This window comes from Pollicipes pollicipes, unplaced genomic scaffold (genome assembly GCF_011947565.3).
Source record: "Pollicipes pollicipes isolate AB1234 unplaced genomic scaffold, Ppol_2.1 Scaffold_7231;HRSCAF=8579_pilon_pilon_pilon, whole genome shotgun sequence".
Classification (NCBI taxonomy): domain Eukaryota; kingdom Metazoa; phylum Arthropoda; class Thecostraca; order Pollicipedomorpha; family Pollicipedidae; genus Pollicipes; species Pollicipes pollicipes.
In genome coordinates, this window is record NW_023597034.1 from 10,938,707 (window position 1) to 10,950,741 (window position 12,035).

Below are 12,035 nucleotides of genomic sequence, written 5' to 3' on the forward strand. Positions count from 1 at the left end.
AACCGGACTGCGCCAAAGCTGTCCGTGGGGCGCTAGCGCTTACCCCGCGAGGTTTCTCTCTGAGTATGGACCTCGCGCTGTCTACGGCCAACAGCCGCAGTACGAACCTCGAACCTCACCTTTTCGCATGTTTGTTGGGATTAGGACCATTATTTGGTGGATGGACCAGGCATCCCGCTGCATAAGACAAGAGCCGCGTGATGAAGTTTCGGGTCTAGTATCGAAGCTCACTTGCGCTGGCCGAGGAGGGTCTCCAGTCGGAGCCCCATTCTCACCCGCTCGGTGATGAAGGTCTCAAGCTGGTCGGTGGTGAGCTCGGGTCGCAGCTCCTGCACCTGGAAGCCCTCGGTCAGGTCCAGCTTGACCTCGGCCAGCGCGCACTCCTGGCGCAGGTGCTTGATCTCGTCGGTGATGTGCTCCTGCGCCGGTTGCACGATCTCCAGCGTCTCTACTGTGCTCCACACTTGCTCCGCCTCGTGCTGCGGCACAGATGTTGGTTTAGACAGCGGTTGCGCAGCGTGTTTTGACGCGTGGCCCGGCTGATTTTCGCTGGATTGCTTGTGGCTTTTCAGTTAATTTGCGCGGAGCGATGACCTCAAGTCATCGATGACCTCGGTGAACCCTCCGGGCAGGCCCGACATGGGAGGTACTTTGGACAACCGGGAATCGCGGGAAATACTTTGCGCCACATAACAACCCGGCACCTGGAATTCTGGCGAAGCTTACTGCACGTATATGTTGCGCTTGTTTTTATATACACTTGAACTGCAGTGCCTGGTCTCCGCTGGGACTGTCTACGAAACAAAACAACAATGCAAACTTAACCGCGGACACAGGAACAAATAACGCAGTAAGTAATCGAACACTCCCGTGCGAACACGCTTCCATTTCTGTTTGTTCGCTTTTCTAGGATTCCCTGTCGGCATACAACGACCAGCGATCTGGCTTTGGTGACAATGCAGCCGCCAAGAGGCGGCGGGCACTCAGCTGGGCCGGCTGCTCACCCTCTCGTCGACGAACGTCTTGAGCTCGTCGGCGGTGGTCTGCGGGTTGATCTCGTGCACGGTGTACGACTGCAGGACGGCCAGCTTCGTCTCGGCAACGACCTGACGGCAGATGCGTCGTTGGTCGCGTGGTTTCTGTACGGCACACGCGGTGCGGAGACGGCACGCGGTGTGAGTTCCAGCCGTGAACAGCTGTGCGAGAAAGGGCTGCTCGCAAGATAGTGATGAGAGAATTCCCTGTGAAGGTTGCACTGGTCGAAGTTCAGTTTCAAGTGCATGCCATTTTGACATGTGCAGGTATGGTGCCACCTTCCGTTTAGCTAGAGCGTGATGAAGGGCTTCAGTTTTCACGTCTGAATTCACGGATTATGAGGCAAGTCGCATGACTGTATAAAAATGCATCACCTTCTAAAGTTAGAGTTATTCACAGTGCAAGTGGTTCAGTTGTCAAGAGATCGTGTGGCGTTCGCCATACATGGTTGGATGTGTGCCGATATTGTCGATGGATTGCATGTATCTTTGGATGAGCTACTATATGCAATTTGAAATGTTCCAACCGTAACAGATGCTCATCCACGCATCGCCCACGCTGGACGCACCGAACATTCAGCATCAGTTTTCAGAGGAAGGCGCTTTTCCGCGTATGCATCGTAGTTTATTCTCTCGACTTGCCGTGCCCACCTTTGACGGCCCGAGCGCGACACTGACGTCCTACTGGCAGGCTTTTGCAAGATCGAGCGTGACCCTGACGTCCTATTGGCTGCCTTTCACAAGCCCGAGCACGACCCTGACCACGCTGCCCTTCACAGACCTGGCGTCATTCCGCAGCTGCAGGCTGGAGCATCCGGGCCAGGTCTTACCTTGTCAGCGGTGACCTTCTTCAGCTCTTCCTCGAGCAGTTCGGGCGTGACCTCCTGCACGAGCGGCGCCTCCACCGTGGACAGCTTGCGCTCGGCCGTTTCACGCTCCACAATGAACTGGCGGACCTCCTCAGTCGTCATGTCCACCCTGATCTCCTCCTGTGTGAAGGCCTCCAGGGTGCTGATCTTGCGCCGGGCCGTTGCCTGGGGCGTCAGGCGGGGTCAGATGTGGGGTCATGACGGGCGCCATCGGGTTAACACGTGCAAGGGCTGCTGGCGCGGACGGTGTCAAGCTGAACTTTGTTGAGGAGCAGGTGCGATACTGCGTTTGAGGCAATATATTAGCTTATGGCGTGAATGGGCTTTATCTGCGCAAAAAGGCCAATCAAGCATGAATGACACTGTTTTCTTGACAAGTAACTAAGTTAACACTTTTGGGATGACTTACAAGGAATGTGATATAAAAGAACGAGGCCATTGAGTTAACCTTTGGTTGGTAGTCTGTAGTAATCACATAGTTAAACCGTAGTCACGATCGCACAGATAAAATGACGTGGAAGCAAAACAAAATTATGATTAGTCACCGCTGCTTGGAAAAGTATAATTTGAACAATGACTGCGGAGCACCATGTACAGAGAGGGAAACTTCCGTCCAAGATGGGCGGATACAGCCAGAGACGTGTTATGTCCAACGTCAAAATAAGACTACGCAAACACGTCAAATAAATAAAGGCAAGGCATAAAGATTAACCGGGGTTAGAACACAGTAGTTAGCCAGACAACACGTATATACATGTAAATGAGAGAGTGAATGTACATACAGGAAGGCACTGACAATGCAGTGCTACGAAGACATCAGAAAATATTGGTGATTCGGGCAAAAAAACAACATTGGCGAGTTAGCGACAGTACGTCAGTCGACAGCTGCCCCATTTTCGCTGAGAAACGGTGCTGAGAATACCTCATCCAACTGCTCTATCGTTAGGTCCTCCACCTCCTCGTCCGGCTGCTTCGGTTTCTTCTCCTTATATTTTGTCGTAATGGTCTTCACTTCCACTTCTTCTATCTCGACCTTTTCCAATTCTTCTGGCTTCTCCACAGGCTTCAGCTGCACCTCCTCGATGTCCTCTTCTGGCTGTTTGGGTTTTTCAGGCTTCTTTGTCGGTTTCAGCTTCGCGTTCTGCCACTCCGGCTTATCCTCCGGAATTTCGACCTCCCGAGGCTTCTTCTTCTTTGGCGTGACGACAGGTTCATCGGGTTTGACCTGTTCCGTGGGAGCGCCTTCTGGAATAGCCTCCTCCTTGAAGGAAAATTCAGGCAGGTCAGTCATGACATCGCGCAAATGCATCAAACGAGGAAGCTGTTGCGTCTATAGTGTGCAATGTACACTTATGAACGCTTCAAACTAAGATGTTTGCGAACATCGTCGGTTTAAGGTATGTTTGTTATTATCGGTATATATATATATATATATATATATATATATATATATATATATATATATATATATGTGTGTGTGTGTGTGTGTGTGTGTGTGTGTGTGTGTGTGTGTGTGTGTGTGTGTGTGTGTGTGTGTGTGTGTGTGTGTGTGTGTGTGTGTGTGTGTGTGTGTGTGTGTGTGTGTGTGTGTGTGTGTGTGTGTGTGTGTACGTGTGTGTGTGTGTGTGTGTGTGTGTGTGTGTGTGTGTGTGTGTGTGTGTGTGTGTGTGTGTGTGTGTGTGTGTGTGTGTGTGTGTGTGTGTGTGTGTGTGTGTGTGTGTGTGTGTGTGTGTGTGTGTGTGTGTGTGTGTGTGTGTGTGTGTGTGTGTGTGCGCGTGTGCGTGTGCGTGTGCGTGTGCGTGTGCGTGTGCGTGTGCGTGTGCGTGTGCGTGCGCGTGTGCGTGTGTGTGTTTGTCACCTTTTTGGGCTTCTTTTTCTTTTCGTCTTTTTTCCTGCGCCATATTTCTGTTTCCTCTACTAGAGTGATTTCCTCTTCAGATTTTTCTTCCAAACCAACCTCCAGCTCCTCTGTTTCTGGCTGTTTCTCAGGAAGGGGTTCCGTATCCGCCGGAGCAGCCTTTTGGGCGAAAAGATGGTTAATACCATAACTAAGATACGACTACACCGCACGATGACTGGAATCGCCCAACTAAATGCAGAAAGGTATTAACACAAATTTTATCCACGGTAATAAATTAAGCATATTTATCTTCAGTTTTCGGAAAGGTTTAGTATGAACTCAACCTATTTGTTGCTTCCTGCACTTCACTCACGTGTGAGGGGTTTTCATGTTTTTAAATGTAACCGTTGTTTGCGGCTTAACTTTGAAAGTCGTAGGGGACAGCTTACCTCTTCTGGCTGAACAGGGGTTTTTGGTTTCTTCTTTTTCGGTTTTCCTCTCTTCCATACCTCCGGCTGCTCTTTGTCAGCGACAGGCTGCTCCTCAGGAACACCAATGTCAGTTTTCTGAACCTCTTCCTCGAACGGCTTTTCTTCTGTAGGTTCAGGGGCTTCCTCGGGAGCCTCTAGCACTTTGGCAGGCGCTTCCTCGGGTGCTTTCTGCCTTTCCTCAGGCACCTGAGGAGCCTCATCCAATTTTTGTGATTCTGTGTCTTCGGGCTTTTTCGGTCTCTTTTTCTTTTTGACAACTTTTGTTTCGACAATGACCTCGCTCTCTTCAGTCTCCGCCTCTTTTGCGAGAACCTCCTGGACCACAGCCGTGTCCTCTGGGCTCCTGACGTCCTCCGCCAGCTCTTCAGCTGTGTCTTCTGTCGTGGGCTTATCCAGAGGCACCACGTCTTCGGCAGTGTCGGGAAGGTCGACTTCCTCAGGTGCGGCTGGCTTGAGCAGCACCTCAGGCTGCTCTAGAACCACCTCCGGCTCCGTCCGCTCGACCTGCACCGCCGTCGCCTGAAATTGTGCATGTGTAGTGGCGTTAACGAGAAATTCATCACAAGATATTCTCTACGAGGACGTCGGACTGGTAAAAGGTCATCTACATTTCATGTCTGTGGCGTAAGGTGCCCAAAAAGCGATCCAAAACGTCGGGCCACACGTTATGCGATGGGGAGCTATCATGCAATAAAGTATTCTTTTTTACCCGTTTTTCAGCTTTGCTGCACCAAGTGTAACCACCTCATCAAGGTAGCCGCACACCTCACATGCCAGTGCCTGCATACCACGTGTGCTATTTGAATAACCCTCGCAGTCATGAAACGCATGATATGCACAGAAACGTCCACGATTTTATGCAACGAAGTGTATTTCCAACAAACGGTGCGATCACACGACAGCGTGCTGCCACACAATGGCGCGATGCATTGTTAGCGCACGGTTCATAACCAATGGGAACGTTAAAAAACAGCACACTTAAGACGCATTTTAGGACACATTTAGGGCTTACACATTCAACCCATAGACACAATTAGTAACAGTTATTAGCAAAGTTGGGTTTCATTTTGATTAAGCTAAGAAGCAGATCACAATATGGTCTACGCTGGCCCTTTCTGTGAGTCTCATTAAACTTGTTCGCATTATCGATACTTTCGCACGCAAGTCAATTGCGTGAATAGAAAGGTTTTAAGGGGTGTAGGAAGCATTTAGCTTTGACCTCCGGTTTTCTTTCACTTGATTCCACTGCACCTGCCGGGGTGACCTTGAAATAGCATGCACACCTTTGCGGGCATCAAGCTAAAAAGCAGGACGGTTTCAAGCCTTAAAATGGCAAGACCGTTGATTGGAGCAACTGAGAGAGAAATAGGGATGTAACAAGTTGGAGTTCTATTAAAACCTGAGGTTGCGGTGCTAAGCCCAACGCAACTGCCACATCCTGTCCTTTAATCCCACATTGGCTTTCCGATGTATAGGTTGTGTCTGCATCGAGTTGCACAGAGGAGATGGAATATCAAAGCAGCAGCAGCAGCAAAATAAACTGCACGTGAATAGAAACGCGGTGAGACAAAAAGCTGCCATATACCCTCTCTGATCAGAATTTGGAAGTGGGGTAAATAACTAACCAAAACGTTATTAGTAAAAAGCACTGTTACACAAGAAACGATCACATGTAATAGCTTGAGTAACGGCGTTATTTTCACAGTTGAATGCGTTATAAACCCACACATCACGCATAGGAGCAGCGCGCAAACGCCTATATCGTAGGCCATAGTGCAACAAGTGCATTAGCAGCACTGAAGAGCAACCCAGAGCCTGGCAAAACGTTTCTAACCTGATCCGGCTGAGTTAGGACCAATGGCTCGACGCCCTCGTCCGGCGTTTTATCATCCTTAGAGCGCTTAGGTTTCTTTTTCTTGCCTCTTGTGCGCTTCCACTCTTCGGGAGTCTCTTCATCAGGAAGAAGCTCTTGCTCTTTGAGCACTTCGACGTCAACCTCTTGCACTTCCTCCTCAAACGGTTTTTCTTCCTGTGTCTTTTCTGTTATTTTTGTGGTTGTTGTGACTTCTTCCGTAACTTGCTCTTCGTCAGACGTAACCTTTTTCGTCGTTTCGGTGACATCTGTGGTTTTCTGAAGTGGTTGTTTGGAGGTCCCGTCATCTTTTGGACGTTTGGATTTCTTCTTGTCTTTCTTTCGCCTCCAATCTTTGGGCGTCTCTTCTTGAGTAATGATCTCCTCGTCCTCAGGCATCTCCATATCAACCTCTTGTACCTCCTCCTCAAATGGCTTTTCTTTTGGTTTAGTTTCAATTGTTTTTGTTTTGATAATCGTTTCTTCTGTTATTTTCTCTTCGTCTGAAACGATCTCTTTCATTATTTCTGTATCACGAATAGTTTCTTCTGTTGGTTGCTTTGGAGTCTCCTCATCCCCTGGACGCTTAGGTTTCTTCCTTTTGTCTTTCTTGTTGCGCCTCCATTCTTCGGGCGTTAGTTCCTCTGGGATAATCTCTTGCTCAGCGGGCATTTGCACATCAGCTTCCTGCACCTCTTCATCGAATGGTCTGTCTTTTGGCATCATTTTCATTGTTTTTGTGACAATGGTTGTTTCATCGGTTATCTCCTCCTGGTCAGATGTGACCTCTTTCACAGTTTCCGCTGTACTTATTATTTCCTTTGTAGGTTGCTCCGGTGCCTGTTCATCCTTCGAACGCTTTGGTTTCCTCTTTTTGTCACTCTTCCGCCTCCATTCTTCACGCGTCTCTTCTTGAGGAATAAGCCCTTGTTCCTCGGGCATCTCCACATCGACCTCTTGCACTTCTTCCTCAAATGGCTTATCTTTTGGTGTCTTTGTTATCGACTTGGTTGTAGTTGTTTCCTCTACTTTTTCCTCTTGGTCAGATGTAACCTCTGCGACAATCTCCGTGACCTCAGTTGTTTCTACTGTTGGCCATTTTGGAGTTTCCTTATCCTTTGGCCGTTTTGGTTTTTTCTTGTCTTTTGTGCGCCTCCATTCTTTGGGCGTCCCATCCTCCGGAACAAGCTCTTGATCTTCAGGCATCTCCACGTCAACCTCCCGCACCTCCTCCTCCAGCGGTCGGTCTCTGGGCTTCTTTTTAGTTATCTCCGTAATAACTTTGCCCTCATCCGTAGTTTTCTCTTGGTCAGACGTGACCTCTTTCACTGTTTCTGAGCTATCTGTGATTCCTTCACTTGGTTGTTTTGAAGTCTCGCCATCCTTCGGACGTTTAGGTTTCTTTTTCTTGTCCTTCTTTCGCCTCCATTCTTCGGGCGTCTCTTCTTGCGGAACGACCCCTTGATCTTGAGGCATCTCCACGTCAACCTCTTGCACCTCTTCCTCAAATGGTTTGTCCTTTGGTTTCTTTTTCATTGATTTCGTGATGACAGTTGTTTCCTCCTCTGTTATTTCCTCTTGATCAGATGTGACGACCTTTCCTGTATCGGTGGCATCGGTAATTTGTTTTGCTGGTCCCTTTGAGATTTCCGCATCCTTTGGACGCTTAGGTTTCTTTTTCTTGTCTTTTGTACGTCTCCATTCTTCGGGTGTCTCTTCCTCAAGAACGAGGTCCTGCTCTTTAGGCATCTCCACATCAACTTCCTGCACCTCTTCCTCAAACGGTTGATCCTCGGGCTTTCTTTTCACTGTTTTCGTGGAAATTACTGTTTCTTCTGTTACCTCTTCATGGGTAGATGTGACATCTTGGAATTCTTCTGTTGGTCGTTCTTTAGTGTCGTCATCCAATGGACGCTCAGGTTTCTTTTTCTTATCGCTTTTGCGCCTCCATTCTTCGGGCATATCCTCATGCGGAATAAGCTCTTTCTGCTCAGGTATCTCCACACCGACCTCGTGGATCTCCTCCTCAAGTGGTTTATCTTTGAGCTTTTTCTTCCTTGACTTAGTTGTTATTGTTGTTTCTTCCGTTATTTCCTCTTGGTCAGACGTGACCTGCACGGTCTCTGTGATGTCCGTCGTTTCTTCCGTGGGCTCCATTGGCGTCTCCTCTGGCCTTGGTCGCTTAGGTTTCCTTTTGTCTTTCTTACGCCTCCATTCCTCTGGTTGCTGTTCATCAGGGAAGACATCTTCTTCGTCAGGCATATCCACGTCAACTTCTTGTACTTCTTCCTCATATGGTTTCTTTTTGGGTGTCCTTTTCTTTTTCTTTGTGGTTATGGTCGTGACGTCGTGATCAACTTCAGAAATCTCCTCTGTGATGTCGTCGGCAGTAAACTGAAGGTCTTTTGTAGTTGTTGTGACAGTAATCTCAGAAGTTTCTTCATGTTTCGGAATAGGTTTCAGGATGACAGTCTCCAGGTCATCTTCCGTGGCCTTTTTGACGCGCTGGGCTGGTCTGAGCTGGATCGTCTGCCATTCTGGAGCCCCGTGATCGACGGGAACCAGACGCTTCGGCTTTCTTTTAAGGCTATCCGATTCCTGGGAAGTATGGTAGGATGAGATTACTCCATCAGTATTCCTGCACAGGGTAAGACATGCAAAATCCGCGATATTTTCAACAGTTTCCGGCAAGGTCAACACAGTGTTTCATGAATGATGCAGACATGCAGGAATCTTCCCCTCTAATTTGCACGGCACTTCACATCGAAGCAGTCTCTCCCACACGAATGATGAAGAATGGACCGTTTGTGAAATAGTGCTTTGTAAATACATTGGCCATATCACATCAAAGATTTCGCTACGCAAATTATCACATTCGAATGGGATACCGATATTTCCCCACCACCCTATTTTACAATTTACGCCCCACGCTACTGCGTACTGCGCATTCCGCACCAGTAATCTCAAACGTTTCTTGGTGAAACAGCCGAGACGAGTTCTTTCCATCATAAAATATTTAATACTTCATGAATTGCTAAGCTGAGCCATCTGTGCAGCACGCACGCAGCAACGTATTGGCTCAGTCGTGCGGTTCAGGCATATATAGCGCGGTTCAGTCCATTAGGAACATCAAGCAGCACTCGGCGTGTTCAGAAAACCACTGTAGTTTTCACTGTTTTCGTTGTCATGGTTAAGCAAGCTGAAGTGAGGAAAAATAATTGTATGAGCGTAAGGTTAACCGATGAAATGACCACGTAATATTACTGCTGATTAGTCGTTTAAAGCTCTTCTTCAAAACCTTAAACGGACCTCCTTGGAGGGAACTGATTCCAATTTTGTGGATTCTGGCGTAAAGGGCTGCCCATCTTCTGGGATATCCGGACTACGTTTTGGTCTCTTCGGTTTTTTTCCTCGTTTCTTTCTCCATGCAACGACTTTGTCATCATCAAATTCCTCAGGCTTTTCAACGATGGGTTCTATATCACTTGCAAGCTCTTCAGTTTCAAAGGGTTTAGGTTGCAGCAGGCTATCTTCTTCCAGCTTTTCCGGAATGTCTTGATGCAACTCTGGCAAAGGTTTCAGATCTACCGTTTCCATTGCGTCGCTTTCAATTATTTTTGCTACTTTTTTGACTGGCTTCAAGCGGAAGTCTATCCATTCTGGCTGCCCTTCTGTCGGAAACACACGCCTCTGCTTGTCTGGACGCTTCTGTATCTGCTGCCCCACTGTCCTCTGGAATATTTTTTGGTAAGCGTTATCTGAGCTGACCAACACAGTCTATGATTTACGGACGAGAAAGCCTGAAACTGAATCGCGGTTGCTGTTAGCGCGCACGTTTTCTATTCTAAGTTAACAGACATTGGGACGGACAGGTTTCTCCCGACTTTTAAAAGCCCGCAGCTCTACAAAACAGTCCAGCGTTGAATTATATTATAGACGAAACACAATAAACACTTGAAAAGTTTACAAACCTCGTCTGCGACGTGTTCCTCCGAGAGCACTTCCACTGTTTCATCTTGAAGAACAGCCCCGGTGGGACTCTCTGGGCCGTGTGGGCTGCTGGGCTCGTCCTGGTCAACACCTTCATCCGCATGCTCAACAGCTGGCACGACCTCCAAATCGTCGCTTCCGCCAGGATGTTTCTTCGGCTTTTTATGTTTTTTGGGTTTCGTTTTCTTTCCGGTAGGGACTTCGGGGGTATCTTCCTCGGGCTCTTCCCTCGTGTCTTCCGGCTTCTTCTTTAATTGGAAATCTGGAAGTTCAGTGGGCTCGATGCGATCAGGCCGGCTGAAAATAAGAGACTTTAGGGCGTCTTCCTCGTCCTGCTGTTCCACAGTTCTGAGCTGCACATTTTGCCATTCGGGGCCACCGTGCTTAGGTTTCTTTGGTTTCTCTTCTGGTATGGGGAGTTTCACTTCTTCGGGCTCAGCCTCACTCTGAAAAATTACATCGCCGTAAACACTTATTCTGCCACCTGGAGCGACAGGTAGCAGAAGTCTTGGCGAACTGGAACCTCTAGTTTCGGCAACTAGACGACAGGCGTTTTAAACAAGGATTCTGGCATGTAATAATAATTGTTGGAGGCGTATATGTTTTGCGCAAGTCGTAGCTATGCTGAAGTCAAGTTGTCTTTTTTCGTCACCAAACAATGGCTGAATGTATAGTGGCATTGCACGACTCAGAAACATGCCTGCACTACCCCGGATAGGTGCTTAACCTGAGGTGCCCGCACCGACCGACTGTTCCAACCGGAGCCCGAACCGACTGAAGTAGCAACATCATTTGGAAGAAAAAGGACCATGAAATGATGTCGCTGCATAACCTATCGACAAACCTGCTCATCTGGTGATGCGACGTCTACTCCCTCTGCTGTTGGTGGCCTGCCGGGCTCTCCCTTTTTCGTTGGCCTCTTCTTCTTTCTATTTCCGATGGGTACAGCTGTTTCAAGTGGAACTGGACCGCCCTCGACAGGCCCATGCTCCTCAGGGAATTTCGGTGTGAGTGTTTGGTCGGGCTTCTTTCCACGGACCAATTCATCATCATCGCTTTCGCTCACGGGTTTTAGCTCGACAGTCTCCATTTCGTCCGTGTCGACACGTTTGGGCACGTGCTTGACGGGTTTCAAGGAAAAGTCTATCCACTCTGGCGTCTCTGGTGCCAGTGGAATGGTGCGTTTCTTTTTCCCCTTTGGTTTGGGCTTTCTGACCTGAAAGAAAATTTCACAAATATAGCCAGTGTCAAAAAGCCACCGGAAAACGTCCGAGGCCATAATTATTCACCGGTCTACGAACATTTCCCAGGAAGTGTTAACATCACGTCGCATATCTACGTCTAACCCATAGCATTTGGAGTCATATCATGATAATACTGCTATCTAGCGTGTATCAAAAAACATGGTTTCTGGGTAAATTTTAAAAAATACACGTTTACATGGAGTTGCGAACTTTCAGATGTGCTACTGCAAAAGCTTTAAGCTGTGTCATTCCTGTAAAATCGCACGTTCTTGCCGGTGCCATCGGTGACATAAACCACAATTGTCAAAGGAGTTGCGGCACTTTGAAAACACATGGGTATAATATTTTGAAGGCACATGTGCTCTCCCGCAGCTTTGTATAGGCCATCAGAGCATGCCAATCACGACACGAAATCACAGCTCTCTTATTACTTATTGCCCCTTGCAGCGGTGGAGTTCATCCACAACCACAAAGCCATTATATGTACTGCGACGCGCGTCCACTGAACGCTCGGGCAAAAGAGTAGGTTGGGTAACAGGGTAGACGACCGACCCAGTGATGCAATCATAAGGTAGATCGGGTAAGTCAGCAGTAGGTCTTACATGAGTAGGTCGGGTGACAGAGAAGACGACCGATACTGTGTCGTGTAGTGGACGACCCACAACCATATAGAGCACGTACTAGTATAGTGGACGTCGTATAGTGGACGACCCAC

General features: G+C 48.2%; 1 protein-coding gene across 3 annotated transcripts in view; it reads right to left on the reverse strand.

Moving 5' to 3' along the window:
- Positions 1-12,035, reverse strand: part of LOC119109549 (titin) — a gene marked incomplete at its 5' end in the record, with an annotated part of 67,531 nt that extends 55,496 nt beyond the window's left edge. For 2 of the 3 annotated variants that reach the window (XM_037233217.1, XM_037233216.1), the window contains 10 exon segments: positions 276-479; positions 1,005-1,106; positions 1,865-2,068; positions 2,826-3,164; positions 3,762-3,920; positions 4,193-4,753; positions 6,069-8,684; positions 9,396-9,818; positions 10,058-10,522; positions 10,921-12,035. In XM_037233217.1, coding sequence (XP_037089112.1) covers positions 276-479; positions 1,005-1,106; positions 1,865-2,068; positions 2,826-3,164; positions 3,762-3,920; positions 4,193-4,753; positions 6,069-8,684; positions 9,396-9,818; positions 10,058-10,522; positions 10,921-11,355 — 5,508 coding nt within the window. 3 annotated transcript variants of the gene reach the window in all.